General features: G+C 57.6%; 1 protein-coding gene across 10 annotated transcripts in view; it reads right to left on the bottom strand.

Annotated features, from left to right (window-relative positions):
* The window catches only part of KIAA0753 (KIAA0753 ortholog), a 39550-nt gene that overhangs the window by 14879 nt on the left and 4977 nt on the right, over positions 1-19694 (bottom strand). For 5 of the 10 annotated variants that reach the window (XR_006297709.1, XR_006297710.1, XM_043582730.1 and 2 more), the window contains exons 3-12: positions 16493-16723; positions 14098-14680; positions 11531-11637; positions 10006-10068; positions 9389-9604; positions 7444-7654; positions 6122-6354; positions 4269-4435; positions 2843-2962; positions 1579-1668 (exon numbers count right to left, since the gene is read on the bottom strand). Coding sequence is in view for 8 of the 10 variants with exons in the window: in XM_043582730.1 (XP_043438665.1) it covers positions 1579-1668; positions 2843-2962; positions 4269-4435; positions 6122-6354; positions 7444-7654; positions 9389-9604; positions 10006-10068; positions 11531-11637; positions 14098-14680; positions 16493-16504 (1802 nt within the window). In the remaining 2 variants the exon portion in view is untranslated. The other 5 variants (XM_043582732.1, XM_043582734.1, XM_043582733.1 and 2 more) reach the window with 5 other exon arrangements.

The raw sequence follows: 19694 nt of genomic DNA, 5'->3' as shown, positions 1-19694 counted from the left end.
GACATGAGGGTCCCTGGCGAGCAGTCCGCCGACGCGCCCCACGGAGTAGAGCTCGGCCGGGACGGCACCACAAGGGCAGGTCTCCGCGAGGAAACCAGCACACTGAGCGGTGCCTCATCTCACACGGGAACTCGGTCAGGATAGATGGCGGACGGGAAAATACGGCTCAGACTGCAGAGCAGTTGGAAGAAGACGCAGACGAACATCTCGGGGGCCCTAGCGTTGGAGGGGACCCCTGAGACCAGACACAGAACGAGCTCAAGTGAAAAATAAAAAAGTGGGAGATTGGTCTTATCAAACCTTGACACTTCTTCCTCAACAAGATACCGCTAGGAAGCACACTCGCCACCGCGCCCCAGCTGCCTGACTTGCCCCTGACCTTGCCCCTGACCTCCTGGGACACAGGCCCGGACCCACCGTCTTACACCAGCAGCTCTAACCCTGGTCTGCGCTCGCTTCTCAGATCTCAGGACCGCACAGCGTCCGTCAGGGATACGTCCGTAGGGACAGACGTCAGGGTGGAGGCGATGAAAGGTGAACAGGGTCGGGACGGCATTCGCTCTGGGGAGGAGGGGGTGGCCGAGGAGGGCGCGTGGGGATGGTCCGTGACGGCCTGTTCCTGGCTGGAGCCGCTGTCCACGCACATTTACCACGTGTGACCGCTCGAGGGACAAGCGGGCACGGTGGGCTGCAGTGTGGCCATCTGGCCGGGAGAGGGTGGGTAGGAGTCCTAACGCCCCGCCCCGCCGGAGACAGTCCCATCACAGAGGCTGCGTAGGGACATCACAGAGGCTGCGTAGGGACGTACGGCCGCAGGGCCCGAGAGCGTCAGCAGGAGAATGAGCCCCTTCCAACCCTAAGGCCCCATGACTTCACTACCGATGGGGCCTCTTTCGAGCGGGAGGGACAAGCGTCCGTCCTGATGGGTGGCAGGATGCACTGTCCCAAGAGAACCCCGCTCGTCTGACCTCGGGGCGAAGTGCCGTCCGTCACGGCAGCAGAGTACCAACCTCCTCTACAAACCTCAAGAGCCCGCTTGGGCGACTTGTCTGCGCAGGGTGGACACCGGAACTCCGTGTCTGTGCACTCAGCCACGTGAGCTGGACACGCGCGTCAACCTCCTCCCGCCGAGTGCGGGGTCCCCTGGGCCAGACAGACGCAGGCCGGCCCCTCAGGCGGCTCCCCTAAACTGCCACTTTTGCTCAGTATCAAACTCCACACGAGAGAGATACTCTAAGCAAAAACACCGCGTAAGGACACACGGGCAGGCCCACGCAGTCCGGGGCGCAGGCACACAGACCGGCCAGGGCAGGCGAGCGCTCACCGCTCCTCAGGCGCGAACGCCACCCGTTCCTGCGGTCTGGGGTTCAGTCCCGCCCGCGGTCGTCCCGCTAGAGCCCACGTGGAGCCAAGCGAGCCCAGCGGACGGGGCGGAAGGCCACCCGACGGTCCCTGGCCCGGGGGGCTTCTCAGGAGCAGACAGCCCGTCGGCACATCCACACGGGAAGCGTGAGCACCCTAATGGCCACGGGAGGGGGCGGGCTGGACCGTGGCTTTCCGCACCGGAGGCAGGCTCACCTCTGCCTGTGCGCGCCGTCCGCGCCCGCGGCTTTCACCTCCTCCAGCTCCTTCAGTGTTTTGTGAGCTTCAGCGTCAAGCCAGGCGAGTCTGGAGAACGGCAAACAGAGTGAGACCCACCCACCCGGACCTGCAGGCCGCCATCGCCACGGATAGGCACCCTGCGGGTGACACCGCTACCTGCAGAGAGCTCCCCGCGCGGTGCTGTGTGCAGCGACACTAACACTTGGAGGCCCTCCGGTCCGTGGGGACGGTGCCCCGGACCGCCCACAGCTATCCTCAAGAAACTGAGCCCTCGCCGTGCTTAGGATTTCCTATCCGACCAAGTGACCCTGCTGCTGTGTCTTCCAGTTCAGACAGAGAGGCCCCCCCCCCACCGCCCTCCGGAGGGCACGGTCATAGCCGAGTCCCATGAAACCAGAAAGGCAGAACAGACCCCGAACAGATTCGGGGGACGGGGGGCAGAAGGGCTTCAAACCTGCCAGTCAGGGTACATGGACAGCATCCAAGTGCTTAATGGCCCACATTCATTTTTGCTTTCCCATAACACAGGAGCGATCTCGGCCACGCAAACAGAGCCCTGTCGTCACTGAGCCCCTCCAGAATGTTCTCACCTCACCCCCCACTCAAGTCCATCCCCGGGTCCACGAAGCCCAAGCCTCTGCAGCAGGGAGCGGCCGGCCCCCTCCAGCCCTCACCCTCCCGTTCTGCCTCAGACCACAGACATGCCCATCCATGACTGTACATCACGGGGCTGGGATCGTTTTGCCCCGTTTCTAGAAGTGTTCACAGAGTGCACCGCTGTACCACAGACAGAACAGGAACTGGTGGACCACTGATGCACACACAACGTTTGAGTGAACGAAAGAAGAAGGATTGAGGGGCGCCTGGGGAGCTCAGTCGGTTGAGCGTCTGACCTCGGCTCAGGTCATGATCTCACGTCTGTGAGTTCGAGCCCCGCGTCGGGCTCTGCGCTGACAGCTCGGAGCCCAGAGCCTGCTTCGGATTCCGTGTCTCTCTCTCTGCCTCTCCCCCCGCTCACAGTCTCTCTCTCAAGATAAAGACGTGAAAAAAATATATTAAAAGAAAATAAGGGGTGAAAGGGAGGCTCGCTGTCTACCCTCTACACTTGGACAGGGAAGTCGGGGGTTACGCGTTCTATAATCGGCTTTGCGCGCGTGCGCGCGCGCACACACACGCACACACACACACACACACACGAAAGAAGAGTTCACTCAAAGATTTGGAAAACAGCGGCACAAACCTCATGGCTTCGTGCGCAACAGCACCTGTCAACGCACTGGCCTCCTGAGCCTCTTCCTGCTGGACAGACCGCTCTCTGGCGGCATCTCCGGGACCGGGCCTCACCTTCAGCCAGGCGGCACTACAAAACACGGAGAGTCACGCCCTGGGGACCCCTCCCGGGACAGCCAGCCCCGAGGACACGGATGCAAGCAGGGGCCGGGGCTGGAGGAGGAGGGAGCCGCCCCGGGATCCAGGCTCAGTGCCCACGGAGACGCTTTCCTCCGCCCCCCCCCCCACGCCACCGCGTGTCGAGTGGAAGAGAGCTAGGGGTGAGCGTCAACAAAGCCCCGCTAGAACCCAGATTTAACGTGACCCAATTACTTTCCACAGTGCAGAGCGGCCCTCTCCCGCGGGCCCGACCCAGCACCGTGACCCACCGCCTTCCCCGCGCTCCGCACACACCCAGGTCTCTCTGGTCTGCGGCATAAACTTCCACCGACTGACATGTTTTTGAGCTTCCACGTGAATTCGCGGCTTTGTGCCAGGACACACACAAAAGTACGGAACTTCGAGCAGAGGGATAAACGCAGCAAAGCCCGCGGTGACATCAGGACGCCTGACTTGAGACCCCGCTCTACTACAGAAGGCACCGGACCCTCTCCGCGCTGCCGCGTCAACTTGAAAACGAGGGCGTATGGGCACGTGTGTCATCCACACGACACCGCGGGAGTCTCCAGGTGGGCCCATCCGCCAGGCTTTTCCCCGTCACCTGCCGGCCTCCAGAAGGGTGGGCCCTCCTCCCCACATCCCTGCTCCACCACGCTTCCAGCAACTTCCGTCCCACGGGAAACAAACGCCGCTCTGTCCCGATCGATAGTCTCCCTCGGAGACTACTTCCACCTGACCGGACCCCGCTGCCCGGGAGGGCCCGCCTCCCCCCAGCCCTGCGATGGCGCCTCGCCCCTGCGTGCAGTGGATGAGGGGACGGCGGTAACGTCCATATCACCCTCACGTCCCCTGCAGTCAGTGAGATCCGTACAGTTTTATGAGTCAGCATCTTGTCTTAGAGTCAGAATTATTTCTAAACATTCACTCATTCGGCAAAGGTTTAGTGATAGCCCCCCAAGGACCGTGAGGGGTCAGGCCCCGCGCCAGCTGTGGGAGGCGCACGGCTCCTGGCCTCAGGTCACTGAATCCACCGCGTGGAGACAGGTGGGGGCGCGCCTGCGACCCCCCCACGGGACCACACGCCCACGGCGGGTCGGGGCGGCCCGCTCACCCCCAGCCACGGAGGAGAGAGGAACCGTCATCCTCGAGACACAAAGCGCTCGCGTGTTTCTCACCCAGCTAAGCTTTTCTTCCTCACGGGAACCACGGCGGCCGCTTCACCAGCTCTACGGCGCTAGGTCACCCTTGACCCGAGGAGGGAGAGCGCGATCACGTACCATTTGGGGGACGCTGGCGGGGACGTGGGGTTTGGAGGCACCCAGGGGGCCCTGAGGTCCCTCACTGGCTGCTGGCTCCTTTTCAGCCTGGATGACACGGTCGTGCGCTGCAGTCTGCTTTTGCCGCGGCCTTGGGGCGGCCGACAGTCCTCAGCTCTGAGGGGTCCCTGTAGGAGAGACACATGAACCCTGAAGCCAAACGCGTATCAAAGAGGCTCGTTTTAACCTCTGGCTAACGGGAGCTTCGGGCGTCCCCAAGCTGCACCAGACCCCTGACTGGAAAGCGCTGTGGCAAATTTGGGGGCGGGTGCGCGTCACACTGAACCCCCCGGGTGGGGGCGGGGGTTTACAGGTGGAGCCCCTGGATTTGCCACCTTTTAATATGTGTGTGTGTGTGTGTGTAACATACACACATGTGTGTGTATATGTGCATGTGTGTGCGTGTACAGATGGAGTCCCTGGATTTGCCGCCTTTGTGTGTGCGTGCATGTATGTATAGCATACGTGTGTGTACATACGTGTTGCACATGTGCATAATATGCACGCGTGTGCGTGCGTGTACATGTGTGTGTCAGTCTAATATACACGCACGTATATGTATGCCGTACAATAAACATACGTATCGTGTGTGTATAACATACACGTGTGTATTACGTGTGCATGATATACACGTGAGTTATGTGTGTGCATATGTGTACAATATACACGTATGTATGTGTGTATATATAAGTGAGTGCATATATATATTTATGTTTACGTTTTTCTCTAATTAAACAAACACAAAGAAGAGATCATCCGCATGGTATTCTTGGTGAAGACCCTTAACCTCTGAGTCTTAGGTGTCTCATCCATAAAATGGGAGCTGCTTTCCCGTGTTTCCAGGAGGCTGGACGGGCCGCTGTAGAAGCAGCAGAAGGCGCTCTCCAGGCTACGGCGCCGGCTGCCCTCGGGCAGGTGGGGTCCTGACCTCCCAGCGACTGCCCTCCCCACCCCAGGACTGTGTGGAAAGGAGCGAGACCTGACCCAAGCCAGGGTCTATCAGTCACCGTGCCTGGGGCCACCTGACCACACGCAGGGCAGGGTGGCTGTGGAAGCCCGCGCTCGCCCATCCAGTGGCAGGGACCACATGAGGGGTGGCTAGGCAGGAAGGCGGTCTTCCGGCTGGTTCGGCCACACTGTAAACAGAAGCTTAAAACGCTGGGGCGCCTGGGTGGCGCAGTCGGTTAAGCGTCCGACTTCAGCCAGGTCACGATCTCGCGGTCCGTGAGTTCGAGCCCCGCGTCAGGCTCTGGGCTGATGGCTCGGAGCCTGGAGCCTGTTTCCGATTCTGTGTCTCCCTCTCTCTCTGCCCCTCCCCCGTTCATGGTCTGTCTCTCTCTGTCCCAAAAATAAATAAACGTTGGAAAAAAAAAAAATTAAAAAAAAAAAAAACGTAACGTAGCCTCAAGCCAGCTGGCTCCCAAAGACCTGCCGGAAAGCACTGACCCTTGGACGCCTCTTCATACCGAGTGGTTAGTATTTATCGATATTTATCTTCAGCAGGAACCAAATCTCAAGCCCCCCCAATTTCACACTTCCTAAGCAGAAGCAGAAAAAACTTCATGTTAAAGTAGCCTGCCCAGTCAAGACCTTGGAATCAAATTCGTTCCGACCTCTCCAAACCAGGATGAGAGAGAACGTCTGGTGGTCACAGCAACATTAAAAACTGTTATCTTTTTTTAAAAAAAATAAGGAAAAACTATTGGGAGCCGAGCAAAGTCAGCTCAGCCCGGATGGTGGGCTCAGGGGCTCGGGCGGCACCGCCGACCAGCCCGTGACCGTGGCCGCGCAGCCAAGGGAGGGAGCGTCCCTACCTGCGGCGGCCCCACCGGCGCCTCCTTCTTCCTGGGCGGTATGCTCCCCGCCCCGGGCCTCCAGGCCGCTGCTCCCACTCTCGCCACGGCCACGGGCTCTGCCGGGAGGCTCGCGCTGTGGTCCGGAGCTGGAGGGGCCCCTTTCGGACGGATGTCCGCGCCCCTCACACCAAGCCCGTTCCCGTTCGCGGACCGCTGGGTCGCTGCAGGTGCTGCCCCAGGCTGACACTTATCTGCAGGGACAATTCAGAAGGACAAACGGACGTGCTACTCAAGTTGGTGACAAGCGAGCGTCCCCTCAGACGAACTCCAGACCTCCAGCCCGGACACACAGAGGCGTTTTGCTGCCAAGACCACTCCTCGCCCTTGACTCCCACGCGGACCCACACGGGGAGGCACCGAGGCCCACCTCCCACGCGCGCTCCTTCCTGTGGCTATAATAATGCCGGCTCCTGACTGACCCCTTCTTTGTCCTCGATCACCCCACCTGGCTACCAAGTGTGGTTTTGCTAAAATGTAAATATTTAACTGTCACCTCTCAAAACTTTCACTGGCTCCTAATTTGACACAGAATCAAGTCTGAACTCCACATGACATTCAACTTGTGAGGAGAAAAGAAAGAAAACCATCTACATTCAGGGCGCCTGGGAGGGTCGGTTGGTTAAGCATCCAACTCTCGATTTTGGCTCAGGTCATGACCTCACAGTTTGGGAGTTCGAGCCCCAGGCTGTCAGCGCAGAGCCTCCTTGGGAATTCTCTCTTTCCCTCTCTTTCTGCCCCTCCCCTGCTCACTCTCTTTTTCTAAATAAATAAATACATACATACATACATACATACATACATAAACCGTACGTACATACATACATGCATACGTACATAAGTTTCACTTAAATTTAAAAAGAGGGGAGAGCACCTGGCTGGCTCAGTCGGTGGAGCATGCGACTCTTGATCTCAGGGTCTTGAGTTCAAGCCCCACATTGGTAGTGGAACTTACTTAAAATTAAAAAATTTACGGGGCAACTGGGTGGCTCAGTCGGTTAAGCAACCAACTCTTGATTTCAGCTCAGGTCACCATTTCACAGTTTGTACCTCCCTCCAACGGGGGACCCTCCTCCATGGGGACCCTCCCTCCAATGGAGCACCCTCCACAATGGGGGACCCTCCTCCACGGGGGACCCTCCCTCCCCTGTGGAAAACCCTCCCTCCCCTGTGGGGGATCCTCCAGCTTCCCACCCGAGGATGCGGCTGGCTTGCTACTGGCTTTGGGGTTTCAAGTGCACCTGCTGTGGACCAGACACGCACAAACATTTCAGGACACATACCAGCAAGAAGCCTGTTTGCCCTGGAAGGTTGTCGCGCGTCCTGCAGAAGTATCTCCTTTGCTAGGAGGGGTCTCCTCTCGCCTTTTGGCGAAGAACTCCGCCATCTCTCCAAGGCCCTGTGGCCACCAACGGGAAACCTGGTCTGAACTTCCGGGAAACATTTCTTCACCTTTTTTGGTGACAGTTTCTTTTCCAGGAGGGACTCCAAAGCCTGCCGCGAAACCAGTGTTCTCTTAGTGTGTCTCACAAAAGTCTGACTGCTGATCACAAAACTAAAAGCGAGGTCTCCGGATAAACGTGCCGTTAAACGGCCAACTCTCATGGTCGTCCAATTGTTGTTTAACTTAATCTGAAAACTTTTTTACTGAGGACATCTGTCTAATCAGAAGGATTCTGCACGTTCTGTTACACGTTTAGTTCGCTAAAACCAACGGCAAAAAGATGAAGAATGTGACCACTTTTAAAGGCAACCAAATCTTAAAAATAAGGATCACCACATTTTAGAAACTAACCATAGTCTTCAGAACATAACGCTTTACAAGCATTTTAATTCTCAATAAACATCTCATACACTCCAACAGTATTTTCAGCGTGCAAACGAACCGCATTTTATATACGTTTCCATCAACTACTCCACATGCCCAGCGACCTCGGTCACTCACCCACCCCAGAGGGAGGACGCCTGTGCTCCCTTCCTAAAAGAGACGCACGCTCTCCTGAGTGCCCCCACCCATCGCCCGGTCTGGATGCATCGGGCACAAGTGAGCATGGCAGGGAGACATCCTCCGGGTGGCAGCGGGCCGTGGGACGGCACGGCTCCCCAACGAGACAGAAGGAACGTCCTGCACTACCGAGGATTTCCAAAGTCGGAGTGGGCGGACATCGGGTTTAGGAAAGGTTAGGTTCCGGTACCCCTGCAAAGTCGGGGAAAGCACCGGGTAGCCCCTTGAGGCCCTTTCCAGAATTGTAAACACGTGTCCTCCGAGCAGATCAGCGTGGCCAACAAATGCTTCTAGTGGGCAGAGCGCCCGTGGCCTGCCACGCCGTCCGCAGGTCTGAGCCGTCCCAGAGCGAGCTCTCCCTACACCACCTGCAAACCACACGCGCCGTGCCGGCTGCCGCAACGGTCAGGGCAGAGGGGCCACGAGGGCCACCGAGGGCGTCACCCACCCGGAACTCCCCCTCCAGCGCCCCCTCCCTCCCAGGTCACACTGACACGGAGCTCGCCTTCCGTCTGTGGGCGGACGTGCGGGGCAGTGAGATCCCGCTGGCATCTCGGTGACCTGTCACCAGGACACAGCGCTCCGGAAACCCCTGCAGCCCACGGGCCGCGTCAGGGACGGGTGGCAGGCTCACGTGGTGGCACTCGGCAAGCTTCCGAGGGCCACGAGGACAAAGGCACTGTCACCAGCAACAACGCAAGACCCTACCCCATCCTGACTCGCACCTGCCGGCTGTGGTTTCCAGAGGTCTCCAGCCACAAGCCTCGAAGCTGCGCGCTCATAGACAAGCATCTCTTCTTGCCCCAAATCAACCTTTCTTGCCAATTTCCTCTTGCCCGCTAGCTGCCCGCTGGTGCCCTCCTCCAAGCACTGGCAGAAGACTGCTGTACTCTCCCCTTTCCTGTGCCAGTAAAATTCTTTCCCGGATGGTGTGGTCAGGGAATGGAGCGTTCCGGTTAATCAACGGACCCGGTTAACGGTCGCTGTGTGTTCTATACCGAGCCGCCCGTTCTCAAACAAGTGAAATGCAACTTTACAGACCAGACTGTAAAAGCCACAAAATAAAAACGAAGGGCTGGCCCCGTCCTCCGCAAGGCTTCACCGCTAGGCGGCCGGTCTGTCTGGTCGTCTCTGTGAATCCCAACGAAACCGGGCGATGGAAAACATTGCTTCCCTCAGACGCAAAGCACTCTGAACAAAACCTGGAGTCCGCTTCGTCATACCTCGATCTGCCGCAGGATGTCTATGACCACCTCGGACACAGAGGAGTCGGCGTCCAGCTTGGCGGAGCAGAGCGAGAGCTGGCGAATGAGGCCGCCCAGCTCCCTGCACCGGGCAGGGAGGGGCCGCTCCCCGCGGTCGGCGAACTGGGTCACAAACACCTGCAGGGCCCGGATGGCGCTTCGGTGGGCAGCCGCCAGCCGGGACATCGCCCACGACTGGCGAGGGGGGACAGATGGGAAGTTATTTCGAAACTCAGAACTTGTCAACATTAACCCGCCCTCACCGACATTGACGGCCTGTCTTCCTTCTACAGACAACTGTTTCTGTTGTGAAACTTCTTCACGGTAAAGGGGATTAAAACGTTGAAACCTTCCCTCGTGGCAAAGGATCTTTTCCTTCCTATTGTCAGTTTCTTACACCAGCAGCAACAACAGCAACAAAAATCTATTTTCAGACTCTGTTCCTTGGAAGGCGCCCCCGAATTCAGAATATTTACTCTGCTCGGCCCTCACTAAGGCTCTGCAAGCGAGCGCAGGGCACCCCTACACGGTACCCGCCAAACACCGGAGATGCACTTACAAGGAATAAAGGTCAACCACACCAATCCGCAGCCTACCTTCTCGGTATGTTTAATCTTACGTGGACTCAATTTATCCAATTCTTCCTGGATTTCTTTCACCTGTTTCATAAAGGGGGAGAAGTGAAAACTCAGTATCTTTCCACACGACTTTTTGGTAAAAGAGGACACAGCATGTCTTGTCCAACTACGACCACTGTTTAAATCACGGCACTTGAATTCACACAAGGCTCTTCACTCACGTACCCGGAGCAGCGCCCCGGCTTGGAGCCCCAGGTGGTGAACACGGCACAGTGCCCACCTTCCACCCCAGGTCCCCGGCATCGCGGGAACATAACGTGAAGGAGCGAAGGCGGAGGCGGCCCTGGAAAGGGGGGAGGGCCACGCCAGAGCACGGGGTCCACCCTGTGCCTCAGAGAGCTCCCACAGGGTCAGATGCGTGTTCCGGAACAATCTCTATGGCGGCAGTGTGGGTTCAGGACTGAAACCAAACCCCAGAAGAATGCAGAGCAAAATCAGACTAGGGCACTTCCTTTCAATGAAAACATCCAGTTTCTGGTTCAAGCAATAAAGCCAACATGGGACTTAAGTGACTGGAAATGCAGTAAACGTGGATTAAAGAGTGAGGCACCAAAGTTAAAACAGACATTTAAGGGGCGCCTGGGTGGCTCAGTCCGTCAAGCGTCTGACTTCGGTTCAGGTCATGATCTCAACGTTCGTGGGTTCAAGCCCCACGTTGGGCTCTGTGCTGACAGCTCAGAGCCTGGAGCCTGCTTCCGATTCTGTCTCCCTCTCTCTCTGTTCCCTCTGCCACTCGTGCCCTGTCTCTCAAAAATAAATAAATGTTATGGGGCGCCCGGGTGGCTCAGTTGGTTACAACATAGAACTTCGGCTCAGGTCATGATCTCGCGGTTTGTGGGTTCGAGCCCCGCGTTGGGCTCTGGGCTGACAGCTCGGAGCCTGGTGCCTGCTTCGGGTTCTGGGTCTCCTTGTCTCTGCCCCTGCCCCACTTGTACCCTGTCTCTCTCTCAAAAATAAATAAACATTTACAAAAACAACAACAACAGATGTTTAAAAACAATCTAGCTGCAACATAAAGAACGTGACTGTCTGTTTATCGCCACGAAAGGCATCCCGAGACCCTCGACACGGCCCCCATTCCTCACCACTGGGTAAAGACAACCAGTGTTTACTGTTACTGCGTGTGCAGTGCGTCACAGACACGAGATTTCCTCTTGGGCTGCGGCTTGTAGCTGGGACGGGGGCTCCAGGGTACCTGACCGGCCTGTGTCCGCAGAAATACGTGCCGTACAAGCACTGTTTTCCGGGGAAAGGACTCAGGGCTTTTACTGGATTCCCAAGAACCTATGACCCCAAAAAGCCAAAAACCACTAAAGAGTTGGGCCGTATGCACGTAATACACAAACGTAAAGAAAGGCAGGTGGCAAAAGGAAAAGGAGTCATATGTCCGCACGTCCAGGAGATCCGGCCTCACAAACGACCCAGTGTGCTAGCGCTCCAGAGACGGTGGGGCCCTGGCGGCCGGCGCCCCCACCCTCCGCACCTGCTGCTGCAGGGAGTACAGCATCCGGGCACAGCGCACGGCCTGTTCCTGCCTCCTGACGCGGGCTCGCTGCTCCTCATCCGGTTCCAAAGCTTCTTCCGTTCTATCTGCAAACATCGTTTCCCCGAAAGTGGATTACTCACTACAGATGGAAACTTATAAAATTTTCAATTATTCCCAAAGATGATACAGTTGGAGACCTCTGCTTTTATTAAAAAAAAAAAAAAAATGGGGCTCCCATAAAACACTTTTCACCGGCCAAGAAACGAGGACCGTGCGGGCATGTGCGTAGCTCACGCACGGAAGAGGCGTGAAGGCCTCACAGGCCCTCCACGCGGAAAGGACCGCAACCAGACCCCAGTGGACAGTCTACGCCACCGTGAAGCGTCACTTACCGCTTTAAAATTCTTCCTATCGAGCCAAAACCTGTAATGCTTTCTAATTTCTCAAAAATCCTTTATCGGCTTATTTTTATGCTTGACAAGATTCCTTTGACACTTTCTCATCCTGAATCTAAAAGAGACATCTTTGCACCGACACAGTAAGGCTGCTGGGCTGCCCACAGCCTTCACACGCTGCTCACGGAGCACACCCTGGTCCACCGGGCACTCCACGTCCTCCAAACACGGGCTCAAAGACTCTGCTTCTGGAAGATTCCGAGGGGCATGCAGGCATCCCTTCCTCTAGACGCGGTTCCCAAATACGTTCATCCAAAACCAGCTCTTCCACAAACTCCAGCACACAAAGCCGGGAAAGCAACGTTTTCCTCGTCCAAGTGTAGTTTATAAACTCAAGTATTCAACACTTACTCACCAAAAAGCCAAATGATGAAAAACGTTCATTTTGAAAAAAGCAAAACTCTGAAATCGGGAGTTGTAGATACAGACGCTGTCTCCCGGGAGCCCGGGAGCCAGACCGCTTGGGTCTCGTGTGGGCTCACAGCACGGGCACCGTGGACGTAGGGGACGGCATCCGGCTCAGGCAGGGGATGGGGGGGGGTGGGGGGGTTAACGGAACAGCCGGTGTCCGGCCACACCTGGGAAGCACAGCCAGGCGCGTCACAGCCCCTGGAGGGACCCGAGGACGGGGCGAGCTGCTCCCAGTCCGCAAGCAAGTGCACACACCTGATTCAAGTACGCACTGTAGGTTTTTGTACCTATTTGCTGTCGATTGTGGTGACGTTGTCGCTATAGTTTAGAAGGTATGGGGCGCCTGGGGGGCTCAGTCAGTTGAGCGTCCGACTTTGGCTCAGGTCATGATCTCACAGCTCTGGAGTTTGAGCCGTGTCGAGCTCTGTGCTGGCAGCTCAGAGCCTGGAGCCTGATTTGGATTCTGTGTCTCCCTCTCTTTCTGCCCCCCTCACCCACTCATGCTCTGTTTCTGTCTCTCTCTCTCTCAAAAATAAATAAACGCTAAAAACAAAAAACAAAAAACAAAAAACAAAAAACAAGGTACGGACTTGCGACAACCTGAAATGTTGAACTAAAAAACAAATGAGCAAACACCCGACTCAGCCCCTCCCCAGGGCTTGGGGAGCTCTCTCTAGTGCCCGCGTCAGGCCGTATCATCAGAGCAGGGCCCTGTGGCTCTGTCCCCCAACAGCCCAGACTCCACCAGAGCCCCGAGCAGCAGGAGCGCTGTTGAGCTGGCGCAAGGGTGTCTGAACCGCGCCCGGTACCACGCTCTTCACGGAGACCGCAGGGGGGTGTCCCTTCTGGCCCAGGACGGGCAGGAAGTCTTTTCCCCACGCAACTGTGTTTTGTCTCAGACCCTGTAAATTCTGCAGCTGTCACTCCCCCACGTCCCCCACCGTTAGCTGGCCCCATGGAAGGTCAGAAACAAGCATCACTTTTCCTGGCCACAACCTCCTCAGCGATGTATCTCTGTCCTAGCGCATCCAATCACAGCTGGTTTTGTAAGAGGCACCTTGCCCCCCTCCTGACGCGCGCACAAGACGTGCACGGAGTCACCTGCAAGGCCCAGGGCCACAGCGGACCCCGAGCGGATCCCAGCACCGGCTCCTCGAGCCCCTGCAGTCAGAGCAGCTAGCACAGCCCTAGCCCTCGCGCCCCAGGCAAACGCGGGGCGAAAAGAACACTGAACAGCTGTGGAACCGGTCTGTGACGCCCACGCGCCCTCCCTTGTGCCCGGTGGTCAGCGGTCAGACGTCCCACACGCCCCAGCCCCGGCACTGCCACGTTAAAACAGACTTTGTGGAAATACGCACACATCACGCTCCTTGTTCAACAGAGCACAAACAATTTTGCCAGAAGGGCTTCTGGATGAAGAAGGGTCGCCTGCATCCAGGAGCCGGAGGACCGCGGGTGGGGGGGTCGGGGGGGGGGGTCACCTGCAGGGGCGAATGGCCGGGAGCAGGGGCCAGGCCGGGGCAAGGTCGCCAGGAAGAAAGCCCTCCCGCGCGCGCGGTCAAAGTCCGCGTGCCTTGTCACCGGTGCTCAGGCTCCTGGGGGCGGGGGGTCCCGAGGGAGTGTGTGTGTGCTACCCCCCCCCCCCCCCCCCCGCTGCTCTCGGCCTCCCATCCAAGTGACGAGCCCTGTTGCTCTCACCTCTTTTAATTACTTCTTCCATCCTACGGACGCAAGTGGTCAGCTCCTCCTGGAGTCTCTGCACCCCCAGCAGGCCCCGCGGGCCACCCGTCCGGGTGTGTGGCTGGGGCCCCGGCTCCAGGGCGGGGGGCTGCCCCGGCTGAGGGGTACACAGGTGAACCTTCGCACCCGAGCAGGAAGCTCCCCGCCCGCACGTCTCGTGGCTGCAGTGACACATTTCCCGGCTCCTTGCCTCCGTCCTCTGTTCCCTGTGCTCAGGCACCTTGTGCTCGGGGTGTCCCCACCTCTGAGAGGTTTGGGGCTCGCTTCTGAGACGCTGCTGTCTCACGTGCTGTTCGAACTGCCTGCGCCTCACGTCCCTCTTGGCCAGGTGGACGGCATAGCTGAGCCTCTCCTCGGAGATGACGGAGAAGGAGGCCGAGCCGCTCACGTCGGGCCCGGCTCTGAGGCCCGGATCCCCGCCACGGTAGGACTCGCCGGACGAGTGCGTCAGTTTCTCGATTCTGATCGCGTCGGGGCAGGAATAGCGTGCGGCCAAGTTGCTGGAATGTGCAGGAACACTCCTGTTAAACTGCAGCTGGTTCTTAAAAAAAAGGCAAACAGAGGTGGGAGCGCGTGAGAACACACTGCACCACGTGGGAGGGTGGGCTCTCCCCACCCGAGCGTCCCTGTTGAGACGCATTCTCCTTGTGCGTGGACAGAAGCGGCCACTCTCACACGCCCCCGGCTCCCCCGTGTCCCCGCCGCTGCCCGGCAGCACGCGGGATCCTCCTCCGAAAGGCAAAGCCCCACGCGGCGGCCGGAGAGCCCCTCGCGCCCTGGTCTCTGCCTCGCCTCCAAGCGCCAGGTTCCAGGAGAGGCGCCGCCGTCCATGCTGAGCCTGGCTGACGCCGCTGTGGACGCCCAGCCGCCCACCTGCTGGCCGCGCCACCCCGCCCTGCACCTCAGCGCACCTGGTCCCCACGGTCCCCGCACGCCTCCTACGCGGGCTTCAGTTTTGGTCAGTTTTAATCCTGACACAAGTGAGTTTTGTTTTGTCTTTCCCTTAATGAACACGGGCACTTCCGTAGCCTACTGTTTTCATTATTTTCCATGGCTGCGCTTTCCAAACTCCCATGAATGGCCTTTTCATGCTCAGCTGAGCTGTAACCCTATTAACCATTTACACGGTTCTCATTTTTCCACCAACGGACACATTACTTCCATTAATATCGCCACGCATTTATGTTCCCTCATTTTAAAGCATTTCCTACGACGAAACACCTGTTCTGGGATTACCGAGTCAAGGGGAACAAATGATTTCACAACCACAGGCCCCATGCAGCAAACGGCCCCGAGGGTCTGTGCACACTCCATGATGCCTTTAATCTGGGGACGGCTTCTGGGCTCTCGTAAGAAGGTGCACACGTGTGATCACGTGACAAAGAGTCACTTTCAGATAAACCCCCCCATAGGGGCGCCTGGGTGGCTCAGTCGGTTAGCGTCCAACTTCGGCTCAGGTCACGGTCTCCCAGTTCGTGGGTTCGAGCCCCGCGTCGGGCTCTGGGCTGACAGCTCGGAGCCTGGAGCCTGCTTCCGATTCTGGGTCTCCCTCTCTCTCTGAACCTCCCCTGTGCGCATACTCTTTCTCTCTCTCAAAGAGAAATAAATACTAAAAAAAATTTTTTTAAACACCATAACCAAAATCAAAGAGCTGAAAACTTAGAAGTATTTATAAATACAAAGTGTCCCCTATATCAACACGTGTTTAAAAGGGAGGTGAAAAAAGATCACAACAGTAGGAAACGGGAAACACAGGAGCAGACCAACTATACACAAAGATACAAACATGACACTGTAACATAGGAAAAGTTGGTCAATCTCATAAAAACACAAATTGAAAACACACTGAACCAGCAGCCGACTGCAACAAGGGAGAGGGGAGGCCGTGCTGTGGCAGGTAGAGCTGTAGGCAGGGCCCAGCCCCGGGGACAGGCCCACAGGCGCTCCCCCCCCCCACCCCCCCGCAGCCACCACACTGGTGACAGGGGGTCCCCGCCCGGCCCCGGGGACAGGTCCACAGGCGCTCCCCCCCCCACCCCCCACCCCCCCCCCCCCGCAGCCACCACACTGGTGACAGGGGGTCCCCGCCCGGCCCCGGGGACAGGTCCACAGGCGCTCCCCCCCCACCCCCCCCCCGCAGCCACCACACTGGTGACAGGGGGTCCCCGCCCGGCCCCGGGGACAGGTCCACAGGCGTTCCCCCCCCCACCCCCCGCAGCCACCACACTGGTGACAGGGGGTCCCCGCCCGGCCCCGGGGACAGGTCCACAGGCGCTCCCCCCCCACCCCCCCCCGCAGCCACCACACTGGTGACAGGGGGTCCCCGCTGGTAACTGCAAAGTGCGGAACCCACCTGCAGGTCCATGTAGGAGAGCGGCCGAGTCAACTGGGAGCACTTGGAAGAAGGAAGAAAGAGTGAGCCTCCGTGTGCACCCCTCTCTAAACGCCAGCAGGCGGTGCTGAGACACCCTGCTCCGTGCAAAAGGCCGGTGCACAAAGACGGTCCGTGACGGCTACCCTTCGAGCGGGGAACGGATCTCTCATGACAAGATACACGTGCGTCTGATCACTTGTGCCAAGAAACCTAGGAACGGAACGTCAGAGACTGACTTGGTCAGGTACGTGCGTGGGGTGTGGGAGGGCGGGACGGAGGAGGTGCGGGAGGGGATCACACTCTCCGACGCCTTCTGGCGTCGGCACACGGGCGGCCCCGCTAACGTGTCACATGGAGCAGACAGGGAGGCAGGGAGGGAAGGAACAAAATCCGTAAGAATAAAGGAAAACCCTGAAAATGAATACTAACAGAAACCCGTGCGCCAAACTGAATTTGTAATGAGTAACATAACCACACAGAGTGAGGGGTAAGAAAAATAAACCTGAGTAGCTAGGTTATGCAGCCTCGGGTTAAAACAATGCTGAGCTCTTGAGGGCGGGGCTCTGCCTGGGGAGGTACAGACGAGATTGCGGCAGTGAAATCCCTGCACGTTCTGAGACCGAGCAGACACGACATGTGGATAACTGGGGTTGATGACAGGAGTCACAAACGGGAGGTGCCGGGCTGCCACGGACAGCGTGCGCGTGAGCTGGCCCGGGCTCGGGGGCGGGGGAGGCGGGGTGCACCGCCCGTGTCGATCTCCCCGCAGAAGTGCACAGGCACACGCGTACGGACGCCTGTCCCCACTTCTGTCCTCCAGGACGGCCTCGCACGAGAGCCCCCGGGAATCAGTGTGCCTACTCAGTACCCACATGTGAGTTCTAACTTCCATTCTCCACCAGAGGGAGGAGGATGGCCAATTCCGGGGCTGGGACAGGGGAAAAACATGCTGGCCCCGGAATACCTTTTTATACCAAATGTGGCCACAGATCGACAGAGACGTGTGAAGGGGCAGCGGAGTCAGCCTGGAGGGGCTCCCACTTGGCCAGGTCGGGGCCCTTCTCAGTACCCTCCCGGACACGGCCAGGCTCGATGAATCTGCTCTGACACCAAGAGGTCAGTCACCATGCAGCAACCATCAGGGTAAAAAGTACCAATGAAGGCTGAACTAGGAGATCAGTCTAGGGGTGAAAGGGGTGAACAAGGTCTCAAAGTCAGACACCGCCGACTGCGGAAGGTGAACGGGCCAGCGACTTTACAGGGGAAGCCTGGCGGGTGCCACCGTCACCCTCATCCCGGGGCTGGAGTGAACACTGCCGGGTGGGGGACTGACGAGGTCGACACGCGTACCTCCCAACGGGACACACGAGGACTCAGCATCACATTGGGGTTTTCCTGCCACGGGTGTGTAACCCGAAGGTCACTAGAAAGGTCGGGCAAACCCAAACGGATGGAAAGTCGCCAAATAACTGGCTTGCATTTGTCAAGAATGTTGATGTTGTGAAATACAAAGTCTCAGAAACTGTTCAGACCCGAGGAGCTAAGCAAACATGATGAGTCCCGCAGCTCAGTGACCCTGGTTCCTTTCACTGTAAAGGACATCATTGGGCCAACTCACAAAACCTCAGGACGGCCTGAACATCACATGGCCACACTGTCCTCACGTGTGCTTCCTGATTTCCATCACCACGTTATGACTACGTAAGAGAAGTAAGTCCTTGTCTTCAGGAAATACACACCAAGTCCTTAGTGGTAAAAAGGTACCGCGGCTGCCACTTGTACTTTGCCAGTTTAGAAAATGCGTGTGCATGCGCGTGTGGATGTGTATGTGCGTATGTGTGAGCAGGTGTGCATGTATGTGTGTGCCTGCAACACGCGTGTGTAGAGAGGGAGAGACAGAGAACGGAGGGAGGGAGGGAGGGAAAACGTAACAGAAGTGTTAGCATGTGGGGAATCCGGGAGTAGGAGCAGGGCACCCAGGAATTCTGGGTGCTGTCACTGTAACTTTCCCGGGTGAAAACCACACGGAGCAATTACGCCACGCTCACCAGAACGGCCCCAATGAACACAAACACCGCCGGGCTGGCAAAGGGGCCAGGGTGCCCATCGCCGCCGGTAGGGACGGGAAGCGGCACAGCCCAGGAGAAAGGTCCGCTGGTTTGTTAGAAAACTAAACACACCCCTGCCTTGTGACCCGGCGATCTCACTCCCGGGCATTTACACAACAGAAACGCAAACATGTTTACAAACGTGTACAAGAATGTCCACGGCAGCTTCATCTGTAAAAACCCACACGAGAGGTTGGACTGTTACAAAGCAACAGACCACGACCCACGTAAGGACAGAGAGAGGGTCACACCCACTGAAAGAAGCCTTACGTCAAAGAGCAGGCGCGATATGGTTCTACTTAGAATGGGCAAAATTAACCCACGGTGGAAAGAACCAGAATGGCTGCCTGCGAAGGGTAGGAAGGGGCGTGAGAGAACTTTCTGGAGCCATGGAAAAGATCTCTATCTTGACAGAGGCATGAGTGACACCTGTGTACACGTTGGTCTAAACTCAGCAAACGTGACAAGATGTGTACATTCCGAGGTATCCAACTCGGACCTAAAGTTTGCATCGAGGGAAAGCGGAAATTCCGAGAGTAAGTTCCAAGGGTCAGTTCTGGAGGGCGACTCCGCACGGCGCCGGGTCTGCGGCTCACGCTGTGCATTTCAGAACGTGCGACGTGCCGGTGAGTGGATTGCGGAGGACAGACTGGAGAACAGACACGCAAGGAAACTAGTGGACAGTAACGGAACTCGGGCGTTCCCTGTAGAACTCGGCTTTGCTGTGTGAAGATTTTCCTAAGTTCGCTGTCGGAGGGAAACGTATTTCGGTAGCGACCAGGTGAAGCCGGACGGTAACTGGTCATTAAGTGATGTTACGGAATCACCTTTGTCCATTTTCTTAGGTGTGATAGTGCGTAAGCAGGAGTGCTCTAAAACACTTAGCAGTGGAGTGTGCTGACGGCCGCAGCTGGCTTTGACACGGCTCCCCAAACACCGGAGGGCAGAACAGCACACGCCGCTCAAAGTGTCGGATCTCGAAGGTGGTTTAAAAGGCGTTGGCCGTCTTTTTCTTGCAGCTTCTGTTCCAAACGCGTCGCGCTAAAAACCTGAAGACAAGACGACAGAAGTAC

The sequence above is a fragment of the Prionailurus bengalensis genome, chromosome E1 (assembly GCF_016509475.1).
Source record: "Prionailurus bengalensis isolate Pbe53 chromosome E1, Fcat_Pben_1.1_paternal_pri, whole genome shotgun sequence".
NCBI classification, from domain to species: domain Eukaryota; kingdom Metazoa; phylum Chordata; class Mammalia; order Carnivora; family Felidae; genus Prionailurus; species Prionailurus bengalensis.
This window is presented reverse-complemented; position numbering and strand designations above follow the sequence as displayed.